Raw genomic sequence first — 23,278 nt, forward strand, 5'->3', positions numbered from 1 at the left:
TTTGGTTTTTCTCCGGTACCGGGAACCGAACTCATGACCTTGCGCTTGCCAGGCAGGCGCTTTTGCCACTGAGCTAAATCCCCAGCCCCTCATGTTTGATTTCTGTTTACAAAGTAGTGTAATTTTTATTGTAGAGGTCTTTCACTTCTTTGGTTAGGTTAATTCCTAAGTATTTCATTTTTCTAGATGCTATTGTGAAAGGTATTATTTCACAATAATAAACCTAATTTCTCTCTCAGTGAGTTTACTGTTAGTGCTTAGAAATCCTATTAATTTTTGAGTGTTGACTTTGTCTACAGTACTGAGTTTGGTTATTAATTCTAGGAGTTTTGGAATTTTGGGGTCTTCTATATAGAGGATCATGTCATCTGCAAATAATGATAATTTAACTTCTTCCTTTTATTTCTTTCTCTTATCTAATTGCTCTGGCTAATGTTACAAGAATTGTATTGAGGGGTGGGGATTTAGCTCAGCGGCACAGTGCCTGCCTGGGAAACGCAAGGTCGTGAGTTCAATTCCTGGTACCAGAAGAAAAACAAACAAACAAAAAAACCAAAAAGAATTGTATTGAACAGGGGTGGTGATAGCAGACATCCTGTCTTGTTCCTGATTTTAGAGGGAGAGCTTTTAACTTTTCTCCATTTAATATAACGTTGGCCATTGATTTTTCATAGATGGCTTTCATCAGCTTGCGATAAAGACCTTCTATACCTATTTTCATCAAGGTTTTATCATGAATAGATGTTGGATTTTGTCAAATGCTTTTTCTGTGTCTATTGAGAGGATCATGTGATTTTTGTTCTTGATTCTGTTTATGGGATGTATTATATTTATTGACTTGCATATGTTGAATCATCTCTGCATTCTTAAAATGAATCGTACTTGGTCAGAATATATGATCTTTTGGATAAGTATTTGCATTCTCTTTGCCAGTATCTTTCTGTGGATTTTTGCATCTGCGTTCATTAAAAAGATTGGCCTTAGTTCTCTTTTTTGGTTGGCTCCTTTTCTGGTTTTGGAATCAGGGTAATGCTTGCTTCCAGGAATAACTTTGAGAGTATTGCTTTCCTTCATTTCATAGAGTTCGAGGAGTATTGATGTTAGAGCTTCTCTAAAATTCTTGTAGAATTTGGCTATGAAATCATTGGGACCTGGGCTTTTCTTTTTCTTTCTTTCTTTTTTTTTTTTCTGTGGTACTAGGAATCGAACTGAAGATCTTGCACTTTCCAGGCAGATGCAGTGCAACTGAGCTATATCCCTGGCTCTGGGCTTTTTTTAGTTGGTAGGTTTTTTTTTTTCCTATTCTTCAGTTTCATTGACTGATACTAGATTATCCAGGGTTTTTTTATATTCTTGGTTTAGCTTTGATAGTTTATATGTATCTGGGAATTTATCCATTTTGTAGTGGATTGACAACTGGTGGTCAACTTAAAACACCAGCTGAACTGAATCAGCATGGCTCTAGGTGTGGAAGGCCCACCTGAGGATTGTTGCCAGCAGCATAAGAGGCAGAATTGGAGAACAAGGGAAGAGGCTGGTGGGAGTTGGTAGAGCCTGTTGCACACTGTTGAGAAGCCGTAAGGAGCTGTTGGTTCTCTTGGAGGAGCTTGTCATTTTGGCTTTCCTGAGGAACTTGGCTGTTTTTATCTTCCAAGGAGCTCGGGACCTTGTTGGCACTGAGAATGGCTTTGGCTCATTTTGGGGGAGCTCTGGTCCTCACTTTGAGCATCACTTCCTGGCTCCGGAGTGGAAGATGGTGCACTACCAGTCTCCTGGAGAAGCTTGTCTCCTTAGCTTTCCTGATAAGAACTCGGCTTTCCTCATCATCGGAGGAGCTCGGGGCCTCACTGTTGCTGAGGGTGGCTGTGGTACTTTTTGGGGGAGCTCCGGTTCTTACTTTGAGCGTCGCTTCCTGGCTCCAGTGCTGATCCCTCAGCCTGCTAGCACAGATCCTTCAACCCACTGGCATAGATTTTCTAGCTTCCACCACTGACCGTTTTGCTTCCCAGAGAAGATGTGTGAAACAAGCCTGCATGAAGCATTGTTGTGGGCTCTAGGTCTTCAGCTGGACTCATGCAGGACATTATCATGGGATCCAGGCCCTCAGCTGGACTCTTTGGTCTTTAGTATGTGGACAGATTTCCTGCACTCTCTTGTATGTGATTCTTTGGGTGACTATTATAAATAATCTTATAAAATATGTGTCTTGTAATATTCCTCTTGCAAAAACCCCAAACTATGACACATTTCTTCTGAATTTTCCATTTTATTAGGGTACAGGTTCTCAATGGAGTTACCATAGATACTGCTGGATTTTTGCACAATCGATTGTGATTTTCCTTTTTAACTGGATGGATTTGAGGCTTTTCTGTCCTTATTTCAGTAGGATTGGCTAATGATTTATCTATTTTGTTTATTCTTCCTAAGAACCAACTCTTCAATTCATTGATACTTTGTGTGTTTTTAATCTCAATTTCACTAGGTTCTGTTCTGATCTTTATAATTTCATTCCGCATACTAGCTCTGGATTTGGACTGTTTTTGTTTTTCTCAGACCTTGAGGTGCGTTATTCGGTTATTTATTTGAGCTCACCTGTTTTTCTGATGTTGGAATTCACTGCTATAACCTTCCCTCTTAGAATTGCTGTCATTATGTGCCATAGATTACTGTATGTCATACTAGCATTATTGTTTGATTATAGGAACTGGTTCCTTCCTTAATTTCATCCATGACCCACTGATTATTCAAGACAGTATTGTTTTTTTAAAAATTTATATTATTAATCCATGTGTCTAGTACACATTTACATTCCTTTCTGGAAGTTGGTACTGTACACAATACTTCTAGATTCCTTTTTTAAATCCCCTATACTATCTCTCCTTCCCTTGTCTACCTATCTCTTGATCCTTCATTTTATTTTTTGGTACATGTTTTTAGAACATAATGTTTATGTTCCTTGTGTGGTGTTGGTACATGTACAACAACACATCCCAGTTCCTTTTCTTATTTCCTGTATCTCCCCTCTCGTCCTTCTTTCCATGCTCCTTCCCCTTTAAGAAAAATTGATCTCCCTACTTCCTATCATCTGTCTTTTATTTTTGTTTTGAGTTTCTCATGTAAGAGAAATCACATGATATTTAAGGTTATGTGTCTGATTTATAGCAGTGGAATTTATAATAGCTAAATCTTGGCACCAGCCTAAATGTCCATCAGCAGATGAATGGATAAAGAAAGTGTGATATTTACACACAGTGGAGTATTACACTGCTATAAAGAAAGATAAACTTCAATCATTTGTAGGAAGATGGTGCTGTTTAATTTCCATGTATTTGCATAATTTCTGTGGCCATTGATTTCGAGTTTCATTGCACTATAATATGATAATATGCATGGGACAGTTTAGACTGTTTTACAGTTACTTAAGCATGCTTTGTGGGCTAGTACATTGTCTGTTCTGGAGAAAGTCCAATATGCTGCTGAGAATATGTATTCTGTTATTGAATAGAATATTCTGTAGATATCTGCTAAGTCCATTTGTTTGCAGATTTGGTTCAACTTTGATATTTACTCGTCGAATTTTTGGTCTAGTTGATCTCTCCATTTGTGATCAATTGTAGGTTCCCCATTACAATTGTATTAGTGTTTATTTGATTTTCCTGTCCATTAATTTTTTTTAAGAAGTTGGGTATGCTTGTGTTTGGTGTGTGTATGTTTATGATTGTTATCTCTTTCTGTTGATTGGTTCCCGTAACCAATATGTGGTGACCTTCTTTGTCTCTTCTGATCAGTACTGGCTTGAAATCCACTTTGTCTGCTATTAAGATAGCTATTATTGCTTTTTTCTAGACTGCCACTGCATGGAATATTGTTTTCCATCCTTTGATTTTTGATCTGTGAATTTCTACTTGAATTAAATATGTTCCTTGTATATAGTACTATATATGATTGGGTTTTGTTTCTTGATTCATTCTGCCAGTCTGTATTTTGATTGGTGAATGGAGACTATTCTAATTGGGAATTATTACTGGATTGGGAATTATTCCTGTCATTGCATTGTTTTTCTGTTGTAGATTTTTTTGTATTTTATTCTGCTTAGCTGGTCATCCTGACAGATGTGTTTATTCTTTTTGACTTAATGGAATTGTTGGCTTCATTGTTTTTTTTCTAGGAAATCCCTGAGAAATTTATGTAGTGCTGCTTTTGTGGTCATGAATTTCTTGAGTTGCTCCTTGTCATGGAAATACCCTATTTCTTCATTAATTTTGAAGGAAAATTTTGCAGGATATATAAGCTGGGATTAAAAACTGTTATCTTTTAGAGCCTGAAATACTTTGCTCCAAGCTCTCCCAGTCTTTAAGGTTTGTGTTGTAAAGTCTGCTCTAATTCTAATGAATTTACCTTTATATATAATTTGTTACCTTTCTTTTAACAGCTTTTAAGATTTTGCTCCAATGATAACTTTCTGGTACTTTGAGTATAATGTGATGTAGAGAGGGTCTCTTGGTCCTGACCATTTGGGGATCGGTATGCCTTATTTATCTGTCAGGTGTTCATTTCTTTCCCTATGTTTGCAAAGTTTTTTGCCATTATTTCTGTCAGCAGATTTTCTAAAGACATTTGTCTTCTAATTTTTTCTTTCTTCCAGTTACTCATAGATTCATGTTCTTTGCATGAAGCAGCAGCCACTGGATCCATTTTCATGTTCACTTATAGCTTTTAAGGTGTCTTGAGAAGTTGGCCTTTAATGGCGTCACTGTCTTCTAGTTCTGAAATTCTGTCCTCGCATTGGTCACTTCTGCTGCCCATACTTTCAGTATAATTTGGAATCTCCTGGATTTCTGATTGAAACATTTTCATGGACTGTATTTGCTGAACTGATCGTTCATGTTTTTATCATTTTGTTTAGCTCATCTAGCTTTTTAGTAATGTCTTCTAAAAGCTCTTGGATCTTTTTAATTGCTTCATTCATTATCTGTTTAGTTATATCTTCTGTGATCCTACTGAATATCTCTTTGATCTATTTTCTAACTCTGTTATCCCGTCAAGTAATTTGAGTGTGTGATAAATATTATCTATTCTCCCTCTTAGCCAGCCCTGGATTAGCTATAAGAGGCTTGGGAGTTTGGGGAGGCATTTTGTTGCCATGGTGTTTTGTTTTGTTTTTATGAAACAGGGTCTCACTCTGTAGTACAGGCTGGCCTTGAACTCTCCAACTTTGGGGGATCCTCCTGCCTCAGCCTCCTGAGTGCTGGAATTATAGTCATGTGCCACCACACCCAGATTTTGCCTGGGTTTCTCATGTTTCTATTGTTTTATTTTCTGCTGAGGTTTGTGGACGCTTACAGTGTAATGACTTTGTTGATAGTATAGAGATCTCTTTAGTTGGTTGCTTTTTGGTGATATACTATGAGTGTGGCTGACTTTAATACTTGGCCTCAGCCCTAAGACCTCAACACCTTGGTCAGTTTGGGAGGGGAGGATACAGTGTAATAGGCCCAACATTGAGTTTTCTGGGTATGTACTCTGGTACTGTTAATGTCATGAAGATAATCTAAGTGTTGGATTACAGATAAAGTCCCTTTAATAGCAATAATTATACAAACATAATTAATATATTGTTATAATTAATATACTGTTAATATCAAGGAAATCAGTTGCAGTAGTATCATTCAAGACAAATCAGATATTAACATACCATAAGAACCAATTATGTACCAGCCTTAACCCTAAAGAAGAAATCCACAATTGTGGTATAAACATTAAGACAATGGAGGTATTGACTTACAGCTAATAATGTACTGAATACCGCAGTTGTATCTTCACTAATGGTAGAAAATAATTCAACAGTAATTTTATAGTGTTAACTTACTACCTGAAGTTTAAAAAAGCTTCATTGTTATATTATTAAAGATATGGGGGTTGGGAGAGGGAATGCAAGAGACAAAATTTGAAACCTTAAATTATGTGATAGGAGAAGGAGGTGAGAGAAGTGGTTCAAAGGGGCCTATTGATAAGTAGAAAGACGTTTATAGAATTATGTAAAGGTAAGAGCAAAACTGACAAGAAATAGAAGATAAAAGAAAAAGTGGGAGAAAAAAAGATGTTATATGGGAAGTAAAAATAAAGAGAAAAAATTAAAGAGCAGAATTAAAATGGAGAAGAGAAAAAAATAAAAAAGAAATAAGAGAAAGAGATAAGAAGCAAGGGAAAAGGACAAAGGAAAATTTCAAAACTTTACTGAACTAGTGAAAGAAAGAAGAAAAAAGAAATAAAGCAAAACAGCCCATCCAAAGTAATGCAGACACACACACACACACACAAAGAAGAATGGGGAGGGAAGAAATTTCCCTGTGATGTTGAATATGTGATTTTCTTCTGGGATCTACAGTTTTGTGACAGTCCAAGTCAAGACATGTCTCTACTAATGCTGGTACATAAACAAGACAGTCAGACCCCACATCCTTGCTGGATGCAGGCACCAGCAGGCAGTAGCATTAGGGCAAGTGCACCAATGCTATGACTTTCAAATCCAGAGCAACACAGGCTGAGCCCAGCTTCTGGCTATGAGGATGGGGCCTGTGTCCTTTAGCCGAAACTGCTCAGGGGCTCTCTTTGCAGTACCCTGCCTGGCTGTGGCTGTCTGTTGTGAGTGTCTCTCACCCCGTCACTGTGTGAATGTAACACTGGGAGCCCTGAAGTGAAGCCACTCTGCAGTTTCTCTGAGTCCCAGTTTCAAATGATCAACCCTTCCCTCTGAATGGCATCCTACGGAGCACTCTTTTCAGGGATATGGTGGGTGCGTGGACTGGAATCACTCGCTGGCTGTTGCCTGTCAAAGGACTCATGTGGGAGCAGAATCCCACACTGTCCGTGCAGATCACAGAACCTACTGGTTCATTCTGCCATCATGTTTCCTGAAGCCCTCCGAAGTCCTCTGCTTTCACTTTGTCTGTGTAGATTTGGTCTCCCTTTGCCATGAGCAATGAGCCAGGAGCTAGGAGAAAGTACAGATTGTCCCTTTCCTCCTCTGTGTTGTGTTTTGTCATCTCCATTTCTCTGTAGGTTTTAAGTTTTCTATTCAGTTCTTCCTGGTTCCTGGGAGTATATTTCTATCGTTTTTTCTTCCCCAAGTTGTTATTTTTCGATGCTTTGAATTCCAAATCTCATAGAGGCTAAGTTGTTGTTGCTTACCATTCTACCATTTTCTGGTTTGGAGAGTCCATATCCCTGCTCAATTCTTTAACTCTTCTGAGACCCCAACCCGTTAATAATTTCACTATCCACAGCTTTGCCCCTGAGCTGTTTAACTACTGTAGCTGAGGGCATTCTTAACCAGATTTTGCTTTTAATACTGAATGAATTAACATTGTAAGTGTGTAGTTTTGGTCATGTTTTTAATATTTGTGGTGACTGTACAATCCAAGAGAATCTCTTTTATACTCAGAGATCAGTGGTCACAGGAAATTTTAGAAGCATGGTAAAATGGTAAGAGACCAAAATTCACGGGATTTTCGTATATTAGGAAATGTGGAGAAAAAGATTGACACAGGGATGTAATATCAGTGAGAGAGAAGAATATAAAATCTCCAACTACAGAGGAAAACTTATTTACTTTTAATGGATGATGGTGGATATCAAATCATAACAATTTCTATATTACACGGGACACATTTGGAAGAGTATAGTAACATTTTATGTGCCTACATTTAAAATTATCAGAAAAAATATATATTTGTAATTTATGATAAAATTTTACTTGTCAGCTTAAAAATGGGTCTAGGGAAATGTGTGAAATTTTTTTAGGAAGAAGGATAGCAAGAAGTTTATTTATTGCTACTTGCTATATTTTATTGCTGCTGATTTTCAACATGAGAGGAGGGCACTCTCCTTTCTTGCTGCTCTTTCTATGAAGTGCGGGGTTTATTGGTTGGTATTTTGTATATCAGCTTTTGTTAATTTAATCTTTGAAAAACATGAGTGTCGTATGTCAGCCTCGGTGCCAGGTGTAGTGGAAGGGGCACCAGCCCCTGCCTTCTTGGAGTTCATGGGTCAGACTCTGCTCTTCACTTTAGAAACTGGATTGGTATGGGAAGTGGAGCAGTCATAGAAAAGTGTCTGACAAGTGAGATAGGTATTTCAGACCTTCAGCAAATAACACTACTACATTATTCCAAGAACACTGCTGGTGTTGACAAGTCTTGTAGGTACTGTTGCTTCTCAAAAGAACACTAGTCTGGGCATGCTGGTGCCCAGTTATAATCCCAGGACTTGAGAGGCTGAGGCGAGAGGATTGCCATGAGTTCGAGCCTGGGCTACATAGTGAGTTCAAGGTCAGCCTGAATTGCATCGTGAGACCCTGTCTGAAAAACAAACAAATAAACAAGCAAACCAAAAGAACGTTAAATTAACATCCTTATTTGTGGAGTTAAGTAAGCGAATAGATTGCTGCTGTTTGGCCAGGAGATGAGGGAAGAGTTTTTTCTTTGTTCCATTGGATTTTTCTAAAGAGCCGTGGTATTTCATTCCATTGGTGCCTTTGTAGAAAATAATGTTAAGATGACTTCTATGTGTGATCCTGGCCTGTGAACTTAGAGTCACCAGCTCATTTTTCTTTAATACTGGGTTTCTTCATTTATGACTTGACAGATTAACTTGATATGTATTCTCCAAATAGCTAGAATTAACACCAGAGCAAAAACTCTCAACCTGGTAGGATCATGTTGTATGCACTTTTCATTTCTTTAATGTTTAACTGTGTTAATTCATGGCTGTGATTAAATACTATTTGGAGGCTTTGATAATCGAATGTTAAGATGTACTGAATTCAGCATTTTGGATAACATCTTCATTTTTGAAGAGCAGAGTTATGCCTCACATAATAAACTGTCAAATAAATGGGTGCAACTCTGTTTTTTTCTAGGTGAAAAGAAATGGGTTGTCTCAGACAGTGAGCCAGGAGGAAAGGAAGAGACAAGAGGTATGCTTCTCACAAACTGGGTTAGAGTGTGAATGTGGCGTGAGGGCGGCTGTGCTTTTGGGCTTTCGCGCTCTAGGTGCACTTGCTCAGTGTTGTCCTTTGGGATTGTATTTGTTTTCCTTTTACAAAATTAGCAAGTGGCCATTGCTAAATAAAGGTACACACACAATAGCGCTCAGAAAAGCAAATTTTTTTTTTTTGTCTTTTTGAGACAGGGTCTCGCTCTGCAGTTCAGGCTGGCTTTGAACTCATTTTGTAGCCCAGGCTGGTCTCAAACTTGTAACGATCCTCCTGCCTCAGCCTCCTGAGTGCTGGGATTACAGGCATGCATCACCATGCCTGGCTCTCAGCAAATATTTATATATCGCAGCATTTACATTTAAGTTCTTTTTTTTGGTACTGGGAATCGAACTCATGACCACACCTGCCAGGCAGGTGCTGTGCTGCTGAGCTATTTCCCCAGCCCTCAGCGTTTACATTTAAACAATGAAGCGTGTAGTTGAAGTGTTTAAACTGGAAGAAGTGTTCTGAAAAATGAAACAAATTAGATTCTGGAATGAAAAATGATGTTGCTGGAATAGCTGGTAACATCTGAATAAAGTGTATACACAGTCTTTAGATAAATGTACCTCAGTTATGTGACATGCTCTGGCTGGGAGCAACTGTGTAATGGATAAGTGGAACTCTGAACTCTGCAAATTTTCTGTAATCTAAAAGTGTACCAAAGAGCAAATTTTACGTGTATTATATGTGCACACATGAACATATGCACGTATTAAATGTATGTAAGCAATATGACTACATATTTCTTACTCTTTATACTGAGCATTGGGTTTTTGAGATTTACTTATGTTAATCTAGATAAATCATTTCAACCACTATATACTGTTCTGTTCTGTGAATCTCATCTTTTAAATTTTATGTCTATTTTCCTGATGATGGACAGTAGGTAGAACTTCTTTCTTTAGTGTTAACATTGTGGCATAAACTGTTTTTCTCTCATCTTTTGGGTATACTCAAGAACTTCTCCAAGGTCCTAAATCCATTAGGACATACCTGTTTTTATAAATCTTTTTATATTTGAACCTTGTCTATTTCTGTTATATTCTGATACTATTTATGCAGATTTGTGGTATAACAAGTTAATGACAACGTCAAGTTTAACTTCATAGTTCCTTTCTGTTCCTATATAGCTGTTTTTAGCATGTCTAACCTGATACGCTTTTAGGTAGTTCATGGCTTTATTGTAAGATGTTTTAACAATTACTGCATTAAATTTAAGTTACAACTTACTTTCATGTGTGATCTGTTCTATATAGTTCATTATATTTTGTCTAAATCTTTGTATCTTGGATTTGGCTTGAAACGGTCTTTGCTGTTGAAAACATTTGAAGTCATGCCAAGGCAGTATATCTGTCACTGATGTGAAACCCATTATTTTTGGCCAAGGTAAAGAATTTTGCTTAGTTTGACTTACATTTTGGGCAGATAATTCTATTGATTGAATAGACTTATGCAAGATACACATTAAATGAGGCTCTTCATGGTGTTTCTCTTTATTCTTCTGGAAGTTATGTCATTTAGCTGAAGCTAAACCAGCACATATAAGACAGACCTAGGTCTGTAACACCTTACGGATGCTAAAGCGGAGCTCTGAGATTATTGCTGCTAACCTGATTGACAAAACATGGCCCCCTTTTTAGCAAGTGGGCCTCCACCTCCTGTGTCTGTCCTCTTCCCAGGCACCCACTCCCCTGTGTGCTTTTTGGGAGGGGCTTTCAGTGCACATGACCCTGTAGTCAGAGTGATGAATGCATGGCGACCAGGGACCTCACTAGGACAGACGTTCAGCACCCCTCCCTGAGGAGGAATTCTCCTTCTGTCACCATTTTTAGATCTGCATTTGATTTGCTAGGGAGCTGGATGAAATCCTTGCAGGGCGTTGGTATTGTCATCATTCACACTTATCAGGAAAACCGTGGAGTGCCTGACACCAAGAGTCTGTGTGGAGGGTCCTTTGCTCCTTCTTGAGACACTAGCAAGAGCAGAGGGGTGGCTTGTTGAATGGACAGAATTATTTTCAATTGCATGAGTTTACATAAAAGAATTCCTGTGGCTCCTAAGAGCCTTTTGTGGGTAGAATTCACGCCAGAATATTTGTTACTGACTGCATATTAGTTGGATTGAAAGACAGAGAGAGAAAAAGAGCACACACAAAAGGGGAGCAAAGTAAGGTATTTGTGAGAAATTTTCCCTGGATTCCAAGTGATGACCATAAATTCTTACTGTCCCTGGAAGCAGCATGCATTGAAAGCAGGGTTGGAGGAGATGACCTGAAGGTTAATTAACATCACGCTGGGATTTTATGACATGCCCCACTTTCCTTCCATAGATTCTACCCTGTGGCAAAGGCATGACCTCAGGATGCAATGTCATCCAGATTCTTTCCTTTTCAGTATTTACAGTACAGAAAGTAGCACTTTCTTGAGCGTTAGATATATGTGCCTTATAAGAGAGCAGTAGTTTAATGTTGCACGTTTCTTAATTCTTAGCCTTTTTTGTACTTCTCGAGATACATCTTGCTTATAGCAGAACAGTGAGAGCTCTATTAGATCTTCAATTAAAAGAAGGAATAATTTATCTATTTCTTCTTCTTACCAGGCAATCTTTGAAGTCATATCGTCTGAACATTCATATTTACTCAGCTTGGAGATCTTGATTCGAATGTTTAAAAATTCTAAAGAACTGAGTGATACAATGACTAAAACTGAGAGACACCATCTTTTCTCTAATATTACAGACGTCTGTGAGGCCAGCAAAAAGTAAGTGCACATCAGTTTGCCTTTGCTCGTGCCAAGGTAATGCTTAGTAACAAACATGTACGGTATCTCAGAAGGAAGGCGTGTGGGGTTATACAATCTTACATCCACTTAGTTAGCTATTGTATTCATTCCTTGAAGTAATTTCTAAAATTGTTGTTTGAGTTGTTAGTGGAGATAAAGGTGTTGAGTACGTGCCTATGTGCCCCGGCCGATGACTGTGTAGGGTGTCTTCATTCCTTCCTTTCCCGTGTATCCATTCACTCCTTTCCTTTGGATTACATCTGCAAGTCTTGTTTGAGAATAGTCTGTGACTTTGTCTGTGTTAGTGCAGAAAGAGCAAGTCTCAGACTTAGTTCTTCCTTAAGGAATATCTGGATAGAATGTAATAATGTTTCATTTTCATTATAGTTAATATTTTTCTGTTACTTTTTGTCAGAAAAAGTAGATAAACTTCCATAATAAACTTTTTGCACCCCAAATTTATACTTAATAGTTGTCAACATTTTCTGTTATCCTTGCTTTTTGCTTAAATATTTCCAAGTATATTGTTACAATATTTTATTCATAAATATGTCAGTGAGATAACAGTAATCAGATCCATCGTTTCATTTATGATTTTATTCCTTTTTTTTTTTTTTTCTTTGGTTCTGGGAATCAAATTTAAGACCTTGCACTTGCCATGCAGGCCCTGATTTTATTCCTTGATTTTGTGCAAGTATATATAGGTTAACGTGTTTTAGGATTCCAGAGATAACAAAGGTACTATATTAAAAATGCCTTTCCTGTATTGTTCTCTGGCCACCCAAAAGGCAACTAAAACAAACTCTTTCTTTCTTGTGTATTTTTTAAGAAACGGTCTATGATTATAAAGAAAAACTATTTTTCTTGTGTTTAAGTGCTGGCATATTATTGTTCTTTTCCTTACTTTTTCTTATCTCAGTCTTCGCGATTATTACATGTTTGTACATTAAAAGTTCCTCATTCATTTTTACACTTGTCATTGCAAATTATTTATTGACGAGACCAAGTCATTTATTCTGTAGCACTTCCCTGGAGGTACATAAAGTGTACCAGATCAATAGCAGAGCCATTAACTCATTAAGAGTTGTAAAATGCGGTTACTCATTGATCACTTTTTCTTCATTTATTAGCCAAAATATTTCCATAAAGGGAAATATAGAGTCTTCCCAGTGTAAAGCTCAAGTTATTTTATTTATTAATGCCAAATATTCCCATGTTTAATCTTAGTAATCTTTGGTCATTTTCTTGCTGCATGATATTTCAAGATATTAAAGAATCATGCTTTTCAATTCGTGTTCCAGGCCTGGAATCAGCCATTTCCTGAGCCCTGGTGTCTTTGATGTGAAGTGGCATGTTAAGACCTCTGAGTGAGGGCTAAAGGTGCTCATTGCTAAGTGGTTGTAGGAGTTTCGGTATGTAGCCAGAAAAAAAAAAAAATCTAAATTCAAATCTATAAAACATTGTACATTCAAAGAAATCTGTAGGTATTCCAGATTCACCAAAATATATGCATTACATAGGTTCAATTTTTATGTATCAAGTATAGCTCCATATAGTTTAAGCATTTTTTTGAAAAAAAAAAAAGAAGTCTAACTTCTATCCCTGTTCTATCTACCCTGTTTCTTCCTTGTATAGTTAATCTAAAAATTAGGTTATTGTTTATTTTGGGGGACTATATATATATATTATAAATATGTATATAATAAATATATATTTTATATATATATATATTTGTTTTAATTCTGGTCAAGTGTAGTGTCACATGCCCATAATTCCAGCAGTTTGGGAGTTTGGGAGGCTAAGGCAGGAGGATTGCAAGTTTGGGCCCAGCCTGGGCAGTTTAGCACCGTGTCTCAAAAATGAAAATGAAAAAGGGCTGGGGATGTAACTCACTGTGAAAGCTCTGGATTTCAGTTCCCAGCACCAGAAAGAAGAAAGAAAGGAAGAACAGAAGGGAGGGAAGGGGAAGGAAGGTGAAAGGAGGGAGGCAGGGAAGGAGAGAAAGACGAATGTGTTTCCAGCTGTGCGATGCCCCGTTGAGTGGCTTTGTCCTCGCTGATCTGATCTACCGAGCCTCCTTCTCATGGGCATTAAGATTATTTAAGTCCACTGTTGTAGTGAATCCTGCTTTGTGCTTATGTTCTGCTGTGTTTTAGCTATTGTATCTTTGGGATAGCTTTTTAGAAGTAAACTTGCTAGATCAAAGAGTAAATGTGTATGCAGTGCTATAAAATATTGCTAAACTCCCTTCATGGAATTTGTACCCTTTTTCCATACCACCAAGAGCAGATGAGCACCTGGTTCTTCCTCACAGCCTTTCAGCAAAGCTTTAGATGTGGGTCAGTCTAATAGGCCCAAGGATTATCTGAGTATAGTCTTAGTTAACATTTTCATGAGCTTTTCCATGTAAATAAGAACCATGTGGAACATATCACCCGTATGTAGTCAGTAAATGTTGAATTAATGGTGTTATTATTTCTCTATGATGTTGAAATGAATTAAAATTTGAGATGAATGCTAATGTTACAAGAAATAAGTGAGGAAAGAAAGACATTTTATTGTACTTGCTGCAAACAGAGGATATTTGCTGTGATAAGATCAGCGTGCTGATGTGAAAGTTCAGCGTAGCTAATCACAGGAAATGATCTACTTAACAAGAAGTGGAGAAAGGTGTTAGTGTTTCTCCTGCTCAGAAGGATGGAGGCTGATAGACGCGTTTTCTGTGAAAGGCTGACAAAATCACAGAGCAAGTAGATATGATGAACATACCTAAAATCACCATATACCAAAATATTAAAACTGAAGTACTCCCTTCAGCTTGAAGGATGCATGTATTCATTTATTCGGTCAATGTTTTAGTTATTTTCTACAGAATACTTACCATTTATACCAAGCTGACTGAGTACACTAGTCTCAATGAACGTAGTCTTGAAGTTATAGGATAAATAATGAAGGCAGTGATATATACTCACGCATCACCTAAGAGCAGGGATAAGTTCAGAGAAATGCGTCATTGTGGGGGAGATTCCATTGCTGTGGGAACACGTTGCAGGCACACCCAACCTGGCCTGTCGGCCTACACCGAGGGAAGAAGAACTGTCTTGGACCATGTACAAAACACATATGGTTAATGTATATAAGCAACAATACTTCCTCTGTTTTTTATAGTATAAGCTATTACACCATAAAAAAAAAAAAAGAAGACAAGCAGCCTGGAGGCTGCAGGTCGGACACACCTGAGTATACTTCTATAAACCGAGGTAATATAACCCACTCTACACTTAGGCTAAAGTATACATACAAATGGTACAACCTATTGGTCCTAGGGCCATGGTGAATAAAACAACATGAAATTAAAGCAAGCGTAGAAGAAGATAATGCAATGGAGACACACAGTAAACATGATATCCGTGAGCCTGCCAGGATAACACAGTATACTATTTTATGGTAAATGTTTTTTATAAATAGGCACATACTCTAAAAATAACAATGAAAGGTATAATGTAGTAAATACACAAGCCCGTGTCATATGTGGTTGTTAATCATTATCAAGTATTATGGATAGCTATTATGGATAACTGTTGATATCAAGTATTATGGATAGCTCTTACGTGATACTGTTTTTGAGATAGGGACTCACTATGTAGCTCCACCTGGCCTTGAATGGCAGTGATCCTCCTGCCTCAGCCTCCCAAGTGCTGGCATTACAAGTGTGCACCATCGTGCCTGGCTCCACTGTATGTGATGTCTTACATTTCAAGTAAGACTGGTCAGCTTGTACTTAATAATCTTGTGCTTTAATAACTCACATTGCAGAATTTTATTTGATTTTAATTTGAAGTAGTATTTCATACACAGTCTTTTTAAAATTCAAAGTACTCAGAAGAGTGCATTTCAGGATATAATATCTACATGCTGAACTTAAAGAATGTGTGTGTCTTTTTAAGATAGGGTCCCACTATTTAGTTCAGGCTAGGCTTGAGCTCACTTTGTAGCCTAGGCTGGTCTTGAACTTGCAACAATCCTCCTGCCTCAGCCTGCCGATTGCTGGGATTATAGGCGTGCACCACCTTGGCTGGCAAGAATAACTTTTAAGTGATAAGTGCTTCTTACGTTGTACATGAGATTATAGTCCCAAGAAAATGTAACATCAAATCTTAAAATGCATAGCCAGCATCTGAATTAATTGCACATTACTGGTTAAGAATAACTTGTTAAGTGCATCACAGGAAGAGATACCTTCATTGTTTTCTTTTACGTAAGGAAAAGCTGAAGCTGTAAGTGCTGGCGTATTTAGTGTAGGGGGAGGTCAGAACATGCCTGACATCCAGGTGAGTAGTGTGGTTTTGTAGCGGCTCAGGTTCTTTGCTGTTTACCAATGAATAACACTTAGAATCCCTTTTATGTAAGTAGGCATTATTTGAAAACAGACAACAGAGAAAAAGATCATGCTCGTGTGTGTGTGTGTGTGTGTGTGTGTGTGTGTGTCTTAACAGCACAGTATGGTCTTGTTAAATTCTTTTTCTGTGTGTGTCACTATGCAGTTCAGGCTGACCTTGAACTCACTAGGTAGCCCAGGCTGGCCTTGAACTCACAGCGATCTTCCTGCCTCACCCTCCGAGTGCTGGGATTATACTTGAGCGCACCATGCCCAGCTGGTCCTACCAAATTCTTGCCTTCTGTCTAAGAAATTGCTCATCTCAGTCAATGCTGGCTGAGTCTCCATTCTGCAAGGCAGCCAGGCTCCAGAGCGTTTCTGTCTCGGGGCTGTCGGTCCTCTGGGGCCGATGGTGCTGGGGCAGTGTGTGCAGGGGCATCCTGGAGCAGGGCACTTGGTGAATCCAAGGAGAGGACGAGAGCAGATGGTAAAGGCCATTATGGGGCTGAGGGATTTTCACTGTTTCCCACAGAATTTGACTGTCACTAATGTGAATAAATATTAGCAATTCTGTGCACCCCCCATGTGGTAGAATTGGAGAGAGTGGTGTGTGTTTGCATTCGAGGGGAGCTAAAAATAATGAGATATTTGAGGCAGTTGAAGTAACACCACTGGTTATTATGGGAACCTAATTGGGGGCCCAGAGAGGAGAGACTCAGAAGATGCTTAGAACGGAGTCTCGGGGTACTGCTGGAAAGGAGAGGGAGGTTAGTTTCCTCCAGGGCTGACGGTAGATGGGTTCGTATTAGCGGGGATCTAGGAGGAAGAGGTTGGGGCTTAGGGCGGGAGGCAAGGCTCTTCTTTCGGGGCAGGTTATGTTTGAGCGACTGTGGAATGTGAAGGGAAGTTGTCCAGTCAAAGGAGAAAATCCGATTAGGACTCCAGAGGAATCTCGGGCAGTGATGCAGATGAGAGCCACAGAGGTGTTTCTGTCACTGTGTTCGGTGAGACACTGGTCCCGTAGCAGCGCATGTTCAGCCGTGCAGGGAGTGGTATTCACCCCTGCGAGCTACTGCAGAAGCATTTTTCTTGCCCTCTTGACTCGGGGGCTCTCCTGGCGTTAGCAGATAAGGGCTGGTGAGTCATACGTGCTGCAATTGGTAGCAGTCCTAGATAAACATGAAGGATCCCCTGCACATACCGGTGGTGCCTTTCTTGAAATGCATGGGTGGGGTAAAAGAAGACTGATGTCAGAATTTTGGCAGAGAAGCATGGAAGGAGCTTGTGGTTTGGGACAAACGAAGTAAATAAAACAAGAAGAACTGCACAGTGAGCTTGGGCCTTCCTCAAGCCAATTGGCTGTGGAAAGGCTCTCTCGGTGGTTGGCATCTCCACATTTTTCTCTTTATAGGTACCATGTTTGCTTTCTGATCCTCCCCTGTATGTGAGGAAGTAGCTGGAATACTACTGATCCTGTATTTGTCCTTCCTAAGAGGGTCTTTTCTTTTTCATGAGATGCCTGTAGTGAAATTGGTTAGATTCAGGTTGGACCAGGATGGCTTTGGGTTAGCACCAGGACGAAGCCCTTGACCTGTAGCCCTCTAAACACTTCCACTGTGCTAACTTCTGCCCTCTGTCTCCAATTCTTGAATTTGACCTAATTCATCATCTCCCGGCCTTTTGAGGACCAGTGGTATGCTAAAAGCCTAATCATGAAAACGGAAATTGGAGTATTGGATATCTTCTTTCATCTATCAGTGAACAGGCTTGTTTACATAGGTTCCTCCTTTTTTTCCCTTTTTGGTTCTTCCTTCCAAATCTGTGTTCACTTAGAATAATTTATAGATAATTACTAGCAAAAACCCTGCATGTCTGATTAATTTTATTACTTTGCAACAGAATGTGATCTAATTCCAGTTGTGTTTAAGTCTGAAATGTATCCTTGGTGAAAGATAGATACTATTTGGAAAAGAAATTGTCTGTTGTATAAGACTGAATGTTATCCTTCCTGTTCTGTTTAGAGATTCTAAGGTATCAGCAAGGTCTTTTGCATCAGAAGAAATATTTAACTTCTATTCTGAGTTTTCATTTGCAATATCTAGGTTATGTTATGATCTTTTGTGTTGTTAATTGTACTCTGCAGAATAGATTGCTGAGGAACGTTCCAAGGTACTTTTTTCTCTTTAAAAAACTAAAATGTTAGCGTGTCTTTGGAAAGCTCATGAAACTAAAACTCTGCTTGTTTTCAGTTTCTACAGAGTAGAATGAAATATCTATCAATGTGCTTTTGTGTCCTGAGGAACTGAATTTGTTCCTAGCATGTAATGAGCAGCTAACGCCAAATTCTCCAGTTCTCGCTTTGTGTAGCAGAGTACATTACAGTAATAGTAAACATACGAAACAGTACTTACCCAGCGCTTGCTTCTCCAAAAGATTTTTCCCCCTAATTTTAATCAGATTATATTAAAATTGAAATATCATGGGATATTAAATATGATTTTAAGCGCACATGTTTTATGAAATGACTTGATTTTGCCCACAAAAATGACACGCTGTTCAAATATGAGCCCACCATATCTGCACTGTGAGGTATGTTTTCTATTTGGTCATTAAAATTCTAAGCTTTAGATATTAATGAAGTAAGAGCAAACCTTGAAAAGTCTTTAATATTAGTAATGCTAGCATTTCATTCTTTCTAATTCATAAAGCTAAATTTTAAAAGCAAAGCATATTAAATTTAACTAGGCCAGAGAATATGGAACCCTTTAAGTTGCAGAACCTGTTTAATTTTTGCCCCGAAGTAATGGCCATTGCTAATGTTTCTTGTTAGCAGATGCTTTCTCCTCCCTCAATATATAGTTTAATTTACTAGAGAATCTTTGGTAAATAAACCATTATGCTGTTTTCCTTAATTTAACACATAAACTTGATACTTTATAAAAACCAGTTTCTTCAGCTGGCAGTTGAAAGACGGTGACACCCAGAAGCCATCTCTGTGACATTTTCGGCTTTTTCTCTGTCCTGAAATGAATGGGCAGAGAGGTCCGTATGAGAATCGCCAACAGTAGTCTGCAGTAACGAGGATACCCTAGTCCCTCATGTTCAGCCCTGATCAGTATTCAGGGTTGGAATAACAGCAAAGGAATTCAGTGGTTATTTATCACTTCAGCATAGTGAGGGCTGCAGATGTCTTCATGGTGGATGCAGGCCTTTTAATTCAATCTGCACAACAGAGGTTTGGTCTAAAGCCTTGTAAAATTGAGCAGGAGACGCTGCCGTTAAATGAGGCCGACTCAAGACGGGGTGCTCATCTTCCTTCTCTGAAATTCCAGTAAAAATCATGGGGAGTCAGTGCACAAGCTCCTCAGAGGAAAACAAGCAAATGGAAAGCAGTAACAATATTTTGGAACCTGAAAAACCTGAGCTGGGTGCTCAGTAAGTATTTTGTGGAATCTATGAAAGTGAAATCCAACTGATAGTGAGGAAAGCCAAGAGGCCACCAGGTTTAAGCCACAGAGGCTCTAAAAGGTCCGTGACTTGATGAAGTTGGAGTGAAGGTGTAACTGAAAACAGGGCCATGAGAAGTAGGCAGAACCTCAGTTCTGCAGCCCTCCCAAACTGGAGAGCGCCCCTCTGTACCCCAGCAGCAGGGCAAGAGAAGTGGACGCTGGACTAGACGACCCAGGAGGGAACCAGTTGTGGACCAGCACACTGGGATGTTCTGACAGTGGAGACCCGGAGCCTTCTGCTCCCACTCGCATTCTGAAAGAGCGCCACCCAGCTGTGTGTTTACCCTTTGCCTTTCTGGTTGAATCATAATAGCATACCATGGGTTAGATAGATCTTGTCATTTGCATCAGTGATCTTTATGTTCAAGTGCGTTTTTATTATTACGTTACGCATTTTTACTATTACCCCTTTTAAATTTTGCAGGAAGCAGCCAGTTAAATGTTACAGCACTATATGTAAATTCTCAAACTTTAAAAATGTATCTGTTTTAGGAACATGTTGGACAAGCATTTAGTGAGTCTAAGTCCTAATTTCTTCCTCTAATAGGGATGATAGTTTACTCAATCTTACAGGGTTGTTTTGAGAATTAAATAAGCTGCTAAATGGTAAGTACTTAGCACAATGCTATAGCTCTCAAATAGCAATTATTTTGTTGCTATTACTGTCCTTCTGATCATCTATGTCTGGTATTCTGAAGTATCTGTGGAATTTGTATTTATTGACACTTATGTGTTTGGCCTGTATATTTTCCTATGCCAACACTGGTTTAGGGCTAGGTTAAAGAATAGTTCTTGTTTTATATAGATTCTAGCACAATGGGCTGCATGAACTTGTTTTTAAAAATGGTTACAGCGCAGTATTACAGTAGTTTAGTGGCCATCTTTGATGCTGAATAAAGTCAAAGTGGATGGAGTCTTTCATAATAATGCAGCATACATTCATTTAGATTTAGGGGAAAACTGAAAACTCAACTTTTTGCTTCTTTACCAGCCTCATGTTTTCCTTGTGAGTGGTAAATTCCTTGGACGAGTGTTTCAGAGCAGGCCCTGGCATGCTCCAGCTGCCAATTAGGCTAGTCTCCTGGTTATTTTTTTGCAGACATTTGGACCAGTACACTACATGCTTTTTTCTCCTGCTTGCATTGGCTTTGCAAGCTCCAAGGGCCTGGGAATTTTGGTTTGTCACATGGAGATTTAAGCTTGGATAATGATCCTAGTTGGGGCAGCCTAAATTGTTACCAAGCTTAGTCACTAGCTGTTATCAATCTTAAACTAGAGTAGAAATCTGTGGAAAAAGAAACAAAGGCTGAGGTTTAGTTGCTGTATTTCATCTGCATTGCATTTGCAGCTGTGGATTTTGAACCATTACATGGATTTTTGATTCTGCCAGTTGTGAGTGAAACAAGCAGGACCACACAGTTTTTCTGGCTGGTGGAAAAGATCTTAATGTAAACCTTGCGACCTGGCCAACTTAAATCTAACACTTGATTTAAGCCCAAGGAGGATGGTTGATGAATTAAGTTTCAAAAGCAGGCTGTTGAGTTTTTGGATCATTAGTTTGTTGTGGTGTGTTGCCTCTAATTGCTACACAATAATTATTAGCATCTGGGCATCGATTTCATTTTTTTCCATCAATTGTTGTATTTCATCTGAGTTAGTCCTTTATAGGGTGCAGTACAGTACCATCATTTCCCTCTTGCTGGTCAGGACATTGAGGCCTGAAGAAATTACGTGAATTTGCTTAAAATCATTCACTTAAATGGGAAATGACTAGTCAGTTTTTAAACTCTTTGGAATGCATTCACCAAGACCATTTGCTCAAAAATACACATACACAGTATTTTATATGATGTTAATAAGAGTTTAGTCTAAAGGACTAAACTTCAATTCAGACTTCTGCTAGGCATTACATATCTGGAAACCTTTCAGGATTTGCTCCTGTCAGCATTTATCCTCATGGAGCAAGGCAGAGAGAGTGATTAGACTCATACGATTTTTGAATGTCTTTGACCTCTTAGAATATGAAGACCTTAAAAACTAAATGCATCTTGTTTATGGCACATTCTAGACTTTATCACCTTCTTGTTTCCTCATGAGCATTGCCCCCTAGGTAAGGGATATTGCCCAGTATCTGTATAATAAACAGTGTGTGACTATGTCCCCACAATTGCAATATTACAATGTGCTCTAGGAATGAGCTAACTAATTATAAAAGTTCTCTATGGTTCATACATCGTCAGATTAAAAAGAGATCCAAATAAATTCCTAAAACTATTTCTATAGTAAATCGAGGGAGAAAAGAAAATGTATGTTTGCAAAGTGCTGACTTAATTGTTTGCTTGTTAGTTTGAAAAATCTAATATTTCCCAAACAAATTTTGATGAAAAATTTGCAAGTCTGTTTTTAGGATTTAAATGAAGGTGAGGCTGGGGAGATAGCTCAGCAGCATAAGTGCTTGCCTGGCAAGCCTGAGGTCATGAGTTCGATTCCCGGTACCAAAAAAAAAGGATTTAAATGAAGGAATTATGTAAACTTTAGGTGGCAATGTAAATACTGAGCAATCTCATCAAAATTTATTTTAATTTTTTAGAATGTCAACTGTAGATAAAAACCTGTGCAAATATGATTTTCTTAAAAAGTCCTGACATCACTTTTAACATTCTAAAAAGAAGTGAATATAGTTTTAAATATTAATTCAGTATAGGGTTACCATTTTCTATAATTTAAAAGGATGTAGACTAAATCATACAACATTGTGTTTTTAGATTTTAAAAGTATTTTTATAGAAAAATATTCTGAGGAACATGTATATATGGTGAATGGTATTTGTTAAAGAACTTTACAGATATTTTATCTGTACAGTGTTTTCTTTGGATTTTAAAAAAGGTTTCGGGAAATGATTTGGAGTTGGAAAAAAATTTGGTGGAAAGGTTCCATAGAAATGTCAAGATTGGCTAAGATTGACCTTGTCACTTGTGGGGGATTCAAACAAAGGTCCCTTTGTAACAGGAAAAACTGTCTCTGTATCGGGGGTTCATTGGAATTTCTTTTCTAGCACAGAAGAGTGATATGAACAAGCAGAGCAGGGTACAATGGGAGTGTTTGTGCTTATGGGCTGAGGTTGTCCTGCTTCTTTTACATTTTGTGTATGCAGTATCCCATGCACTGTACCTAGATACACACGTATAAACATGGATTTGTGTACAAATTTGAATATCTTTGAAAAGCATGCTGTGAAGATGTTTTATGGGATATAGCCCATTCCAACAAGTTGAAGTTGTACTTGAGTCCATTCTGTTGCAGACAGCAGAAGTGACTAAGCCGTGCAGTAGCTTTTCTTTGATTTTCTCTTTGATTTTTTTAAGTAACATTAAATAAGAGATCTTCCAGCAGACTTTTAAAAAAAATTTATAACGGATTTAGCTACTTTGTCTTTAATTTTTGGAATGTCTGATATAGTCGTTTAAAAATCCATGTTTTGCAGGTTTGAAAAAAGATGATCAGTGTGAGAGAAGAGCATGGCTCACCTCCTTTGTGATTCTGCCAGTTCTGGGGGTCGCTGTATTTAGAT

At 38.3% G+C, this 23,278-nt stretch overlaps 1 protein-coding gene across 2 annotated transcripts in view; it reads left to right on the forward strand.

Annotated features, from left to right (window-relative positions):
* The window catches only part of Arhgef26 (Rho guanine nucleotide exchange factor (GEF) 26), a gene marked incomplete at its 5' end in the record, with an annotated part of 132,537 nt that overhangs the window by 25,553 nt on the left and 83,706 nt on the right, over positions 1-23,278 (forward strand). For both annotated transcript variants that reach the window (XM_005393056.2, XM_005393057.2), the window contains 2 exon segments: positions 8,921-8,977; positions 11,639-11,799. In XM_005393056.2, the coding sequence (XP_005393113.1) occupies positions 8,921-8,977; positions 11,639-11,799 (218 nt within the window).

This window comes from Chinchilla lanigera, unplaced genomic scaffold (genome assembly GCF_000276665.1).
Source record: "Chinchilla lanigera isolate Chin_1 unplaced genomic scaffold, ChiLan1.0 scaffold00047, whole genome shotgun sequence".
NCBI classification, from domain to species: Eukaryota; Metazoa; Chordata; class Mammalia; order Rodentia; family Chinchillidae; genus Chinchilla; species Chinchilla lanigera.